This window comes from Saccopteryx bilineata, chromosome 1 (genome assembly GCF_036850765.1).
Source record: "Saccopteryx bilineata isolate mSacBil1 chromosome 1, mSacBil1_pri_phased_curated, whole genome shotgun sequence".
NCBI lineage: Eukaryota > Metazoa > Chordata > Mammalia > Chiroptera > Emballonuridae > Saccopteryx > Saccopteryx bilineata.
Genome location: NC_089490.1, coordinates 228,677,693 through 228,693,076, shown reverse-complemented (window position 1 = coordinate 228,693,076; position 15,384 = coordinate 228,677,693). Strand labels below are relative to the sequence as shown.

The window sequence follows — 15,384 nt, the reverse complement described above, 5'->3', positions numbered from 1 at the left end:
TGGACGCGGCCCTCCCTGTGACTGTTAGTTGCAAGGCTGGTTCATTTACTTATTTTTCTGCCCCTCCTGCCCTTCCATATCCCTATCTTTCAAACCCCGGGCCAACCTCCCTCACACACGCCACGGCATTCTGCCTGGGCTGAAAAGCTCTGCAGAGCTTCACAACGCACGGTTCTTCTGCATGAGTGAGATGTTTAGACGCATTCTCTCTCCCCAAAGCTGAAGCGGAGAGAAAGCGTGCTGCTGGCTCGTCTCCGGGGAAAAGAACCAAGAACTCTGTCAATCCCTGGATAGAAATTTTCATTATATAATTGTGGTTTCACCAACTAGAGTTTTCATCTCACCATTTCCAAATGCAGAAGCACACATGTGCCCCTGGGCAAAGGTGCAGACACAGACGCCCTCTGGAACGCGCTGGTTTCCAGATAATGCGACCTATCATCTTCTCCTCCCCAGGAGACTATGAACGCTTCGGAGTAAAGAGTTACGTCCTCTCCTTCCTTTGCAGCTCTCCAGTTTGCTGCTGTTCTGTGCCTAGCAGGTGTTCAATAAGCACCACTGTCAATGCAAACTGAGTTCTTGGCCCTTACAAATGAGAACATACCCACCTTTATTGTTAAAGGTTGTTTTTCAAAACAAGATTTTTTAGAGTCAGTGTGTGAGTGTGCATGTGCAAATGAGACAGAAAGCTTCAAAAACAGAGATTGGGAAACATTAAGACACAGAGATGAGGCAAAGCACGCAGATGCAGCAGATGCACAGGAAGACAGACCAGCACGTGGGAGCCCATGGAGCTCCTTCTGGGTTCCAACGTGTACGTTCATCTATTTTTAAATGATATAACCAACACTGTGTTCAAGATTTTCTGATTTTGGGAGCTCTGCCCCCACAACACAGTGACAGGAAAACATTCATGCTCCAGGATCGTGCCCCTAAATAATATCATTACAACAGCAAGGCCCTTATAATACATGACCCACACCTTTGCTGAGGCTGCCAGGGCTTTTTATTCCACATTAGAAAGTCCTTCGTGAAGCCAGGCATCAATTATGAGCCTGTTGACATGTGAGTGTGACAGCTATCATTCAATGTTGCAGCAAAGCCTGCCCTTGAAAAGAGCTCCTCGTTTCACTAAGGAGAGGAGGGTCCACGTGGCAGAAGGAGCCACGGACCAAGGGTTGGGGGGTCTGGACAAGTCGGGTCATCCTTCAAGGTATCAGTCTCCTGGTCTGGGAAAGGAGGCATAATCCATGACCCACTTAAATGTGGGACCCTGTGGGCACATAAATGGTAGCTGAGAGCTCGCTACAACCCAGTGAGCAGCAGGGTCTCCCTCTAGACTCATGGTCCCCTGAAGTTGCGGTTTCTACAGGGAGAATAGCTAGACTAGACAAATCCCTTCCTGCATGAGAAGTCTCTTAAATTTTTTTGACTCTTTAAAAAATGGCTATCAACCTATTAAAGCATTTCCCTGTTGGATTATAAAGCACTTAGAACCCTTAACCCTTTGGGTAGTGAGTTTTTCTCATGCTTGCTGACCCCTGGGAGTGAGTTTTTTTCAAAAAATGAAATTAGTTCTAGTTCCAGTTTTATTAACTTAAAATCATGTTTGTTTAATAACCAATTGTGGAAACAAGAATAACATACATTTGCCTTTATTTTTTAATGTTGCCTTACACATTTTTAAAATAAAATTTTTCGTTACAATTGTACTCTGGATGGTCAGGAGGCACGAGGATGTACATGAATGTTCATACTACTCAAAAGGTTAATTAGATAATGGATCTTGTTGATTATGAGCACAAGCTTTGACGTGATAAAGACCCAAGTTTGAGTCCCGGCTCCCTCACCTACTAACTGCGTGACTTTGGGCAAACTGCTGAATCTTTAGAAGTTAGGGTTTGCTCACCGGTAAAACGGGGTTAAAAATAGTACCTCCTTCACAAGGGCAATGGATTCTGTGTCAAACATTTTGACACATAGCAAGCTCTCAAAATTAAGGGCAATTATCATTGTTCCGTATTTTCTCTCATTATCTGGGATTCATCTCAAACAAACTCAGCTCAAAGTATGCAAGTAACCAAAATAGCATCTAAACGGCAAAAATAGTATCACAATGTCTGTTCATAAAAGCCTGGGTACTTCATTCACACAGTCATGCCCAGGTGCCCACTTATTTACTGTGGTTTGTACATAATTTTAGAGTAAGAATAACGATTAACACTTGATTGGCCACCTGCTACATGCCAAATACCTCACAAAATGCATTATATCTGTCATCCCACCGGGTCCTCGCAGTCCCACGAGGGAAGGACGGTCATCTCCCCCACTTTATAGCTGAGGATATGGAGGCTGCTAGAAGCTCAGTGGCTTGGTCCAGGTCAAAACAACTCAGTAGGAGACCCAGGATGTGAAGCCAGCAGTCTGATGTCAGTTTACACTCTTAATCCATGTGCCACGTTGTCTCCATGCTCACCCTGTGATCCCATCTCCTGGCTCGCAGCAAGTTGGAAAAGAAGCTGGGGCATGGGAAGCTGCCGTGACAGGGACACCAACAGCTGATGGACGGAAGGGTGCACAGGGAGACAGGACAGAGAAAGGGATACAAAGCTCAAGGAGAAAGGCTTCCACAGCTCAGCTGCCCAGTCCCAGTCATGTCAGGGGTCGGAAAAAGCTAATACATTGAAAAGCCCCTGAGAGCATCTTAATCCCACAGCACGGTGCAATGATTGTCACTAATGCCTACAAAAAAACAAACAAACAAATAAACAAAAAATCAAATTGTGTGCCGAGAGACACAGGAAACTGAGGGGTGCTATATTAAAGGGTGCGATTCTCTCGGGACAGCTCATCCATGCTGAATGCCCTATGACAACATTGTGTAAACGAGACACTATCTTTTAAAAAGACATCCTGCAATTTAAGTATGAGTTAACCAAATACCAGCACCAAGGTGGGTCTGGATAAGAATTTCATGAACCCTTCTCTCTTATTTTAACCTGTTGCTTAACCCTTTGAGTAGTACGAACATTCATGTACATCCTCACTCAAAGGTTAACAGAAAACTTACTACTCAGAGGGACATTTAACCCAGTGTCTATCAAGCCTTGAGATAAAACAATACAAGCCAAGACAAAAACAAAACACACAAAAAACCCTTTAGTCCACTCTGTGCCTCTCAGTTTAGAATCAAGGCTCCAGTGGCTTTAGCCAGTGGAACATTTAAAAGACTCACAAATGAATTCAGCAGATAGTTTAAAGGGATGTATATTGAAAAAAAAAAAAGTAAAGATTATTTTAAAAAAACCACCCTGAGATAAAAAGGCGTTAAGTGACCGTCTGTCACAGGCAGCTGTCACCTGCGTCCTCAATGTCCTCCCTCAACCACAGCCCAGGCTGGCGGAAGGAAGAGGACTCCTGTTAAACCTGGAGACTCGGCTCCAGTCAGAGGCCAGTCACAGCTCCCAGTCCACAACCTTAGCCCGCTGTCCCTGGAAGTCCCATTTTGTTTTGTACCTATTCACAGCACCTTTCGTGGGCTCCATCAAAACTGCTTTCGAAGCCCCCAAATGATGCTTATCGGAACACGGCTGCTGGAAAGGCACTTAAACCAAATTTGAAAAGATTTAAAAGAAGCCATTTCAAATGGCTATACAGGCAGTCCACGAGGTTACGAACAAGATCGGTTCTGTAGGTTTGAAAAATGTTTAAGCATTTATATGCTCAGAAAGGTAAAAATAAATACTATGTGAAGACAAACATCTGTCTAAAGTTGCATTTAACAGGTAAATGTACCTGTTCCAACGTACATACAAATTCGACTTAAGGACAAACCCAAAGAACCTATCTTGTTTGTAACAGGGGGAATGCTGGTAATGGTAAGAACGATCCCTTTATCTTGATTCCTGGTTACCTGAGCAGGGGGAAGCCTCCAGAACCCAGAGGGCCCTTTCATCAGTGGCCTCCCACTCACCCGAGCTGGCCAGTGGTGTCCAGACAGCAGAAAAGCTATTCCAGTGGAAACAGACCGTCTGCCCTTATCCCTTGGGCCTAAGGGTTGCCAAATTTCATAAATAAAAACATAGGACCCTTGGTTATATTTGAATTTCAGATACAGAAAGAATAATTGTTGACCTAAGTCCCATGCTATTTTTAAATATGTTCACATTAAAAAAAATTATTTGTTGTTCATCTGAAATTCAGATTCAACTGGCATCCTGTGTTTTATCAGACATTATCCCCTAGAGCAGTGGTCAGCAAACCGCAGCTCGTCAGCCACATGCAGCTCTTTGGCCAGCTTAGGAACGCCCTAATTAAGTTAATAACAATGTACCTACCTACATAGTTAAATTTAAAAAATTTGGCTCTCAAAAGAAATTTCAATAGTTGTACTGTTGATATTTGGCTCTGCTGACTAATGAGTTTGCTAACCACTGTCCTAGAGCTTCTGGGATGGGCAAGAAGTGGGGGCAAGGAGGGTCTCCACTTATCAGCCCGGAGAGTGGCCAAACTAATGGCCTGGGCTGGGCATCATGACCCCTTGGAGCACCAGGCTCCCCTCCCCTCACCCTTCCCCTCCTTTCCAAGATGATGCCATGGCTCCAGCCAACCCCGCTCCAAGTCCCGCTTTGGCATGTAAGACATGCCTTCTCTGATCTCTCTGGCTGTCCCCTCCACAGCACACCTCCTAATCCAGGGGTTGGGAACCTTTTTGGCTGAAAGAGTCATAAACGCCACATATTTTAAAATGTAATTCTGTGAGAGCCATACAATGACCCATGTACCTTACACATTATCCAATAAGAATTTGGTGTTATCCCAGAGGACAGCTGTGATTGGCTCCAGCCACCCACAACCATGAACATGAGCGGTAGGAAATGGATTGTAATACATGAGAATGTTTAATATTTTTAACGTGATTATTTTTTTTATTAAAGATTTGTCTGCAAGCCAGATGCAGCCATCAAAAGAGCCACATCTGGCTCGCGAGCCATAGGTTCCCGGCCGCTGTCCTAATCTGACCTTCTGCCCTGAGGTGTACACGTGGAAATGCTGCTTTATAAGAACTTGTCCATTTCCACATTCTATTGTATCCTACTTTGCTTCCCAAGAAAGGCTGCACAAAGGCTTTGGAGGGCCTCCTGACTGGGGGTTTCCTTTCATTTTTACCTTTCCCCATAAAGAGCCCCTCCCGCCCACTGCATTCAATGGAAGCCAAGAAACACATGACTGTTTGTTCTCTTCTCTCACAATTTCAAAACGTGAACTAAAGTGAGGGCTGAGCCCGCACATCCAGCTTGCCTGGCAGAAGTTGTTGGGGACTCGATACCCACAGACATGGGGCTGCCTGCCCCCCTCACTAATGTCACAGCACTGATTGGTGATAATGACTGAAGCACACTCTAAAATTACACATGCTTAACAAAGTTGGGGAGGCTCCTGCATGTGTGCTTGTAGCAAAAGTACTCACAACGAAGCCATAAAACGCATGGGAACAGGAGGAAACGTTGACACAATGCTAAAACGAGGGGGGAGATTAACGATGCCGTAACACAATCTGTTTTCACGGGGTGCAGAGAAAATTAATTTCTGGAGACATTTCATTTAACTTTGCAATATTTCTCAGTGAGCCTTTGATGCTTGAAACTTTTCTCTTTTATTCCCTAACTTTAAGGATGGAGGGAGAGGGAGTGGATTTTATGTTTGGTTGTAAGTATGGTTTCGTGACACACGACCAGGCTTGCCACCACTCCAGAGAGAGGCAAGCAATGTGTCTTCAGTGAACGCAAGTTATGGCTGACCATAACTCGCAGCTCTTCACCACCTATTGAAACATCCACTTTAATCATCCAAGGATTCAACTGCCAAATGAATAAGATGTGTTACCTTCCAGAGCAAGGCACCGGGGTGGGCTGGACGACCAGATAAGGTTGTTTAAGCACTCGAGATATTCTGACCCCTCGAGTTTGAAGCCAGGAAAGCAGTGATAGGAGATGACCGTTCCCACTGGGAAGGAGGTCTGGAACTCAGAGATGTTCACGTAGCCATTGGAAGAGGCCAGTGGTCTCAGGCAGCCTGTGATACGTAAAATGGAAAAAAGAAAAGTCTCAGTCGTCTTGGTGCACCGCACAGATAAGCATAGCACCGGACCTCTCTCGGATTCCCCTACTCCACATGTGGCCTCCAAAGAATGAACACATCGGTCTTAGGCGTTCAGACTCCACATCTGCTTACCCATTCTATTTGTAAGGCAGAAGTTTGACTGGATAGTTGCAGATGGCACTGGAGGGTCAGAGGGGTGGGGAAGCAGTTAGTGAGGCTGTTGCCAAGGATCCAAATGCCCTGTACCCAGGGTCAGTGGACAGCCTTGTCACCTCTATCTTTTCTAAAGCTCCCCAGATAATCCAAATGTGCCATCAGGATTGACAACCACTGAGGTAACACAGAGGAAAAAGTCACCCCACTGTTGTGGTACAGGATATGGGACAGACACCGGTGTGACACGGTGAGCTCAAGCTTTTGAAAATCTAGTTAGGTTTCATGTGCAATAGGTAAGGACCCCTGGGGTGCAGTGGTTCTCAAACTTGAGAATGACTCAGGGAGAGGGCCTGTTAGAGCACAGAGCTTCCAGTTCAGGGGGTCTGTGTGGGCCTCAGGATGCACATCACTACGGTTTCCAGGTGGTGGTGCCTCAGCTGCACCAGAGTGGAACCCCCGCTGGGTCCGAAACCCCCCGCTGTGGGGAGCCAACATGGTGGAAATCTGCATGCTCTCTGAGTGGGAGGGAGGCCTGATGCCACGTTCCTACTTCCGTAAGAAGTCAGGAGTTGCCTTTTTTGTCTTGAAGCCTGTGCAGCTCAGGGCATCGTTCCTACTGCACGGAATCCCATCCTGTGCAGCCCCCACTGTGATCACCAATGTCTTACTGGCGGCTCCAGCAGTTTCACTGGAGGGTATAATGACCCCGCAGAGCTGGTGCTCTTCCCGGGAAGAGCTAATTATGTGTGAAGTAAATAATGGATCATGGAAATACCTGGTTTCCCTTCCAGTCACCAGGGACAAATGATATCAGATGATTGAACCCTTCTACTGGGCGAGCTTTGTTAGAGATGGACGCTCAGCATGAAAGAGTTTGGTTGCAGCAGTTTGCTTTGGTCTGCACCCCAGTATCTGGGGGTCCGAGTATCAGGGCAGAATTTAGGGAGGTGCTCACCCTGGGGTGCAAGTGCTGACCCTGTACTGCTGGGTGATGGTGTCACAGAGCTCTGATGGCCCAGCAGACCACTGCCCAGAACTAGCCAACGCACAGGATGGGCTGTGTCTGAAATGCGTGGTTCTTAGCTGTCCCTGTAGGCAGTCCTCCTGGCATTACGTGATATTTTTTTTTCTGAACTTTACAAAAGTGAAATGTGGGGGCAGGGGAGAGGTTGGGAATAAAGGGAAAAAACAATCAATAATTGAGTAAAATTAATATTAGAACAAGTAAATGTAGAGAGTCACAGGCATAGTTCAAGTAAGTCGGCTCAAATGACTGTGCCCATTCCTCCTTTTGGAGTTACCTTGAACAACGTCAGGGTTAAGGGCACTGAACCACACGTAGTGAAAATCTGAGTACAACTTTTGACTCCTGAAAAACTTCAGTCGTCCCTCAATATCCGTGGGGGATTGGTTCTAGGACCCCAAAATCTGAGGACACCAAAATCTGTGGCTGTTCAAGGCTCCTATATAAAATGGCCTAGACCAATGCATGCTGTAGTTCTAAGCTACCCACCTGGATGAAGTAGCTTCCCTAAGTAAAGACTGACACTGAGCTGCAGCCAGCAGGAGGCATCAGGACCCTGCCTCTGAACAGCCCTCCTCCCCGCCCCAAAGGAAATGGAAGGGGTTATAACTCGGGCAGTTAATCAGAGATGGAAAGATATGCTCACTCTTGGTTGGAGACAGCCTGTTCTAAATATAACAGGAGAAAACTGGCTTCCACTCAATAGTTCAACATGATTTCTATTTGCACTTCTAGAGAATAGAGAGAAGGCTCCTCAGGGTTTAGCTCCTAGATCTATAGGTGCAAATAAGTTGCAGAACAAATTGTCACTCTAAGGGCCAATTATATTCCCCCTGGGGGCTCGAGAGGTGTCAGGCTGTCTAAGGCAACCTGACTCATCATTACTCGGGCTGTGCCCAGGTGGTGTGGCGGGGGGGGGGGGGGGGGGGGGGGGGGGGCGGTTGGGCAGCCTCAGGCAGCCGTAGCATTAGCATCAGTGAGGTCCAGGGGGTGGAGGGGAGAACAGGGCACAGACCAGGGGCACCTCCTTTGTGGGGATTGAGGGCTCTGAGGAGGAAGGAAGGTGGGTTGTGGGTCATGCTGTTGTTTGAAGAAGCATGCTTCTCAAGGGTGGCCACACAGCTCTTTTGTTGTGCAAGAACTCTAAAAGCTACATTCCGGCTGAGATTTGAGTAAAGGGTGATGGAGGGGGAAGGACAAGAATGGCCAGGCAGAGCAAATGAAAGCCTTGTCTGAACTCCTGAAAATGACACCCCAGGATGTATACCACCATAGGGTACTTTTAAATAAAATCACTGGGGCAAAAAGGACACTTAAAGAAGGATACTGTATTTAAGTGACATAAAAGGAAATAGAAAAGGCAGGAGAACAAAAGGAGAAGTAGACAACATTAAAGCAAGAAGTGCCTGGAGTTGAAGGTCACTTTCTTTGCCATTACTCAGAGAGGTCCGCAGGACTGGAACGAATTAGTGGTTAATAAAGTTCATTTGAATAAGTAGCCCAACCCAGGAGCAAGCTGCTAATTTTGCAGATTGTCTCTGAAAATGTAAATGAATCACATGTCTCATTGGAAAATATAATATCTAACATGCTAAACACCACAGGAAGTTTTAGGGGAGAGAGGGAGGAGCAAGGTGATCTGGCTGCCCCTGTGCTCATTGGAAGCCTTTGTTGTTGTTGTTTTTTCAAGAGGCCATGACTCTTAAGCTGTCACATAAGAAAATGATTTATTTCCAACTATAGGGCATGCAAAGTAATACCAGAGTCCGCCAGTTATGATTTCCAAGCCCAAAGTTAACATCTGTCTCCACTCGCACACACCAGAGCTTTGGGTGCAAATGAAATTGTTCTCCCTCTCCCCCGAATTTTGAATTATGCATCAGCTTCTAGGTCCTCTGGTCCAAGCCACGTGTCCAAAATAAAATCAGAATTAATGTGAACTTGAGGACTTAGTTTCACAAATAGGGCCCTGTATTGTCAGCCCAGGCTAATTTAAAAATAAAAAAAAAATAAAAATGGACGAGAATAAATATTCACCGTGTGGTCTGGATGGAATTTGAATTTGATTATTTTTCTGTTCCTCATGCATTATAAAAAGGGAGACCATTATTAAGAGAAAATTGCCGCTGAAAGATTGGTTTGTAATGTATTCTTAGTGTTACTGAAATAAATATAAATGTTTTGCTATTTCCTTTAAGCATGCAGTAATTCATCAGCGTGTTCACAGACCAGTTATGAGTCTCCTAATTCTTACCCTACCTGGGGTTTTGCAGTAAAGGAGACATCCAATGTGCTAAAGGATAAGGTTGTTCCCACTTATACTTTAAAACAGGGGATATGGAGCTGGAGGAAACCACACAGGAAGTAATGTGACAATCCCGAGAACAGAACTTGGTGCTCAGAGGAAGACACAGCTGGACAATGTGGGCAGCGTGGTGACTTTGTTTCTCCCCTCCGTCATTTCTCCCAGTCTAATAGAGAAGTGTGCACACATCCTACAGCACAGTCTGCAGGAAGAGCACCGTGAACCACACAGCTCTGGCTTGTACCTTGACAGATGGGCAGATTGTCCCAGGTTCCATCATTGCGGCATAACGAAACCAAGTTGTACACGTCGGGGTAACTGATCTTGTATCCTTCGTGACAGGTGATGATCAGCTGGTCTCCGTGCCTATAGGTCTTGTTGTGAATCTCAGCATCCTCGATTTGAGGGATACGGCAATCTGCAATCGTGTAGAAAGGACACATTATTTTTGAAATTTAAAATGGTCTGCGGTTCACGGCTTCACAAGGAAGCTCTTGTTTCCAGACCTGGTCTTGACCTACATAGCAATTGGATTTGTTTATTTATTGGTAGGCTCAGGTCCCCATGACAAGCAGCTGAGGCTCAGGAAAAGGGACCAAGCGGGAGGGAATCTGGTCACGAAAGGAACTTGGTTTCCTGCCCGTGACCCTTCACACTGTCCATTTGAGCTTATGGACGATTCTGCAAATACACAAAGTAAGACCAGAGTTGGGGATTCACCTGAACTATCCACCCAATTCCACACTGTGCCGCGTTTGTGGACAGCATGCAGCATGGGGCAGCCTGTCCGGCTGGTCTCTCCCAGTCATTGCCTATGGGGCGAGGACCTGGGCCTGATGAGAAAAGGTGCTTTATAAACAGCAGGGGGCTGAGCCGAGGTAGCACCTGCTATGAGCATTTCCGTCCACCTCATCTGATCTGGAGAAGACAATAAAGAGAGCAGCACATCACCATCACCAGTCTCACTAAGGCTCAGAGCAAGCTTTCTACTGCTGCCTAAAAACAGAGGGAGAGCAGGATGCATATGGATGGGAGGAAAGGCAAGGCCAGGAGTTGGGAGGAGGGCGATGGCGGAGCAAGAGGCCCAGGCAACAAAATGACCTGAAGATAAAATAAAATGAATCAATCATAACCATCCACTTCTGACTCTCTCGACATCCAGTTGACCATTCGGGCCTCTCCATCCTATGCTACCAAGTCAGGCTCTTGCTCCCTCTGCCCCCTCCCACCCTAAAGACTACCCAATCAATCCTGTCTAAGTCTCTCTCCATCTCTTATTGGCACATCTGTTTAATATCTCTGATTTTCCACGTCTATGTGCGGGTAAGCTGGAGCTGTTTATTTCTACCTGTAGAGTCAGAGAGAAGAGAGACCCTGACTTACAGATGAGTTAGAGTCCATGCCTGCTCTTTCTAAATTCTTTGAAACAAGACAAAATCCAAGGACAGCACTTTGACAATCTAAGAAACTTCCTCCAGAGATTTCTCAACACTCAAAAAGACTGTTGGTTCCGCAGGCATTCCACGAAGCCTATAGAACTCACCATATGGTTGGAATGGTACCCTGACCCTCGAGTCCCTATCAGAGTTGAGCTGTCAGCTCAGAAGCGCTGAGCCCTGGGGGTCCTGATGCAGCGGGAAGGGATGGAGAGAAGCAGCAGGCAGCTGGTGAATGGCTCTGGTGGCATCAAAAAGAGCACGTCCCAGGAGCTCTGATGTGGATGGGGCTGGGTTGCTGGGAGCAATGGGGAAGAAGCTGACAGCAAGGGGCTCTAGAAAACAGAATGTCTGTGATGGAAAAGGTTGGGGCAGAAGGGGACCTCCCTGGCAGAAGAGGACCCTGACAGCTCAGTCAAAGGGTGGTGGCCATTCTGTCTGACGTTGGCAAGACCAGGTCTGCTTTTATTTCATTCCTCCGTGCCACTATTAATCGGAGGGCAGGGACTGTGTCACCCTCTTTTTCTGACATTCTCTCCAGCCTCCAGACCTCTGTATATACCAGGCACAGAAGAAAAGCTAAGGGGAGCCATACGGACCGCTGCCCAAGAAACTTCAAACCCATGGCCCTGCAAGACCCTGATTAACAGGCTTTGGGGCGAGGCCTTCCCCTGAGGAATCCCTGCAGCAGGCCGCCCTTTGAATATATCAATAGATTTCAGCCAAGCCAGTCTGGAGAGCAGTGTCCTGGTTTCAGTTTTACCTCTCATGTTTGCGCTTCAGGCTATGGAAAGCTGTTTTCTAACTCTCTATATTCAACCAATACTTTTTCTACTAGACTGGCTGAATTTCTGCTAAATCAATCCCAGAATGCTCCACACTGGAGTTAAAAACTGCCTTCTTCTTACTGGAAAATGTGAATTCCATTTTTTTCAGTATCACTTTACAAAGATTAAAGCAAATAAAAGCACATTTATCAAGGCATCCGTCTGTAAAATCTTGGCTGTAAATAGATCCTATGACAGTCATTTACATGATTAAACAACTATTGTCATGGTTGACTTAAAATTTACTCAAGAATTAACCAGTGCCCTGGCAGGTTGCCTCAGTGGTAGAGTGTCGGCCTGGCATGTAGATGTCCCGGGTTCAATTCCTGGCCAGGGCACACAGGAGAAGTGCCCATCTGCTTCTCCACCCCTCCCCTTCTCCTTCCTCCCTGTCTCTCTCTTCCCCTCCCACAGCCAAGGTTCCATTAGAGCAAAGTTGACCTGAGCGCTGAGGATGGCTCCATGGCCTCCACCTCAGGAGCTAGAACGGCTCTGGTTGCAATGGAGCAACACCCCAGATGTGCAGATCTGGGTGGATCTGCACATCACCCCCTAGTGGGCTTGCTGGGTGGATCCCAGTTGGGCGCATGCTGGAGTCTGTCACTCTGCCTCCTTGCTTCTCACTTCAGAAAAGAAAGAAAGAAAGAAAGAAAGAAAGAAAGAAAGAAAGAAAGAAAGAAAGAAAGAAAGAAAGGAAGAAAACTTACTCAAGAATTAATTAGTAACTCAGGAAGTGGCCAGCTCTAGGGAGTAAATTCAAAGGACAGAAATATGTATTTGGACACTGCAGACATGTAGACAGTGGCTGACCAGAAGCAGAAGCATCCTTTGTAAGGATAGTTTCTCTGTATAGTGGTTTATAATATAGAATGCTTTGAACTTGTAATTAGAACTCTGTTTCCATAAACAGGACTTGGGGACGACTACAGAGCATATGACACAAAGTTCAAAGGAAATTCACAGCCTCCTAAATCCCAGCAATTATGTACTCTTCCAAAGAAGAGTTGCCATAGGGAATGACCCAGGACCCATTTACTAGGTAAGAGGAGCCACATATTCACTGGGAACTCAAAAGTTGGAGTTCAAACTTCACCAAGTTAGAGAGGCTGGGAGAGGCTGGGCCCTAGGTATCAGGACAAAACTGAAATTGATCAGCTCTAACAAAGCCTAAAATGAAACCTCAACAATCTTTCCATCCACAAGGTTTGGTACCTAATCCTCCCAGTGAATAGGAAAAAGTTGTCAGTAGCAGTAAATAACTATGGACCTTACTTTGATGAACAAAAAGCAACCAGAAAATAAATGTGTAATCTTGATCAATTCTAAAGTATCAAATAGAAATAACATAATTTTTCTATAACATGAATTCATCTGGTTGCCAGGAAGAATTTTTGAAAGCCACTTGAAAATATTGTTACCAAGGACAATGAAAAAAAGGACTATTAATACCTGATTCTGTCACGTAGAACCTGGTTGACAATCACAACTTATCCAGAGAGAGCACAAATGGGCACTTTGGGGGTATAACTTTCACCAGCCTACCACTGTCATTATTGTTTTGTATTCTGCTTCTAGTAACAATGGGGATTTAATATAACAAATAAATAAAAGGGGGTAGTTGAAGGTCCTAAAGCAGTATTACACATTTACATATAAGTAACAAATTAATTGATAAGATTATCAGATTAGTTAGCAGAAAGCAGAGTCTTAAAGGATGAAACAGAAATAGTAAAAGAAATATTAAAGAGCACGTGCCATGTGGTAGATTTGCTTTTCTTTAAAATGTTAGCTATATGTGCAGACAAATCTGATTTCTTAAAAATGTCAACTTTTGACATCAATCCTTCCCTCAAAATATGTTCCCAGGAACTTGAATACATAATACACACTCAGAGATTCAAAATTCATATTAGCATATTGAAGGCTCTGCACATCTCGCTGTGAAGAATGAATTTTGCTCAAGTCAGCCTTTGTAAAGCTTACTATTTTTTTCATCCATTGGTTCATTCACTTATTCATTCACTCAGTGAATTATCAAGCACTTCTCTAGGTCTAGTATGTTCTAGGTCCTGGGGATAGAGAAGAAGTCAACGATCTTACTCTTAAGCACATAAGTCAAAGGTAAATGAAACTTAAAATCATAGCACAGTTAGGGATGCATAATTATGAGCTAAGTGATTACCATGGGAATTGGTCATCATGACTCGGGGGAGAAGTTACCTCCGAGAGGGAGGGAAGAGGCAGTGGGCTTCTGGGGTGTCAGCAATGTTCTAGACCTCTTCATCTGGATGGTGTTAACATAGGTGTTTTCTTTGTGATAATTCATTGGGTTGTTTGGTTTCATGAACTTATAGACATATGTCATATTTTGTGAATTTTACAAAGGTTAAAACAACAACAACAGTGAAACTAATCCAGAAAGAAAACTAAGGAAACTCGGAAATGAAGTGACATATTTTCCCAACTAAACTAGGAATCTCTGGGCCTGGTAAGTAGAAAGTGTTTCACAGGATTTGGGGGAATGAATGACTAAACATACAGGGGTGGCAATTAAATTTCCAAAAGCATAAAAACTTGATTATTTTTCAGAAAGTTTTCCAAAGGCAATTTGGCCTCTTATATAAAGACACAGATGGTTGGAGAAACTGAATTTAGTTCAGAGTTTTGCCCTTGAAGACAAATCTACCTGATTCCCTGTTTTTATTTGATAAGCAGAACTATTTTACCTTTAAAGAAACATTCCCTTTCAACAACAAGGAAGTGACAGAAAGCACTTGGTTGCCAGAGCTGAGCTCACAAAAAAAATCAAAGAAGGCATTTCAAATGCTATTCTCGTGGGCTGATGACTCATGGAGGTTCCATCTTCCATCTTATGTTCTCCTGTTTGAATGCCTATGGCAAGTATTGCAAAGTGTGCGCTGAGGCTCACCAGCACAGGCATCTCCCAGAGCTGTCTCCTAAATTCAGATTCCTGGCACATTAAAAACCTGTAAGAGTAGGCCTGGAAATGTGCATCTTTAACATGCCCCTCGGACAATTCCCATGAAGTCAAATATTAAGAACTGCTGCATGAGATGGGCAAAGTGATCAATCAGCAATTTTCAACGGGTGTGTTGCAAGTTTTTAAAACATGCAGTACCTGATTTTTTAGAGAGGGGGCTGTGACCTCTTTCCCCTTAGACTGTCAAATAAAAAAAATGACAACAACCAACACAACAATAGCCACCAAGTGTGAATAAATCAAAATTATATCTTTTCATCAGACCAACAAGAAATATATATTTTTTGGCATGCTGCACAATTGTAGGAATTGCCTATGTATGCCATGAGATGAAAAAGGTTGACAATTACTGGATTAGATTGAAGACAGTCATCCAAATGCAGAGGCTGGCTCAGATTTAACAAGCCCCAGCCCACCCCTTAGCATGTGTGTCAGACAAATCCAATAAAGAACAGAATCTAATCTGCACAGGCTGGGAGGCAGCTTGGCACCCGGGGCCTCTCGCACCCACAGGCCCAGCATGGGGTTTGAGG

General features: G+C 44.9%; 1 protein-coding gene across 1 annotated transcript in view; it reads right to left on the bottom strand.

Moving 5' to 3' along the window:
• SUSD4 (sushi domain containing 4) overlaps positions 1-15,384 on the bottom strand; it is a 98,093-nt gene that overhangs the window by 19,814 nt on the left and 62,895 nt on the right. Inside the window, exons 4-5 of the mRNA XM_066237598.1 lie at positions 9,832-10,005; positions 5,887-6,075 (exon numbers count right to left, since the gene is read on the bottom strand). Of these exons, the coding sequence (XP_066093695.1) occupies positions 5,887-6,075; positions 9,832-10,005 (363 nt within the window). The remainder of the gene's footprint in view (positions 1-5,886; positions 6,076-9,831; positions 10,006-15,384) is intronic.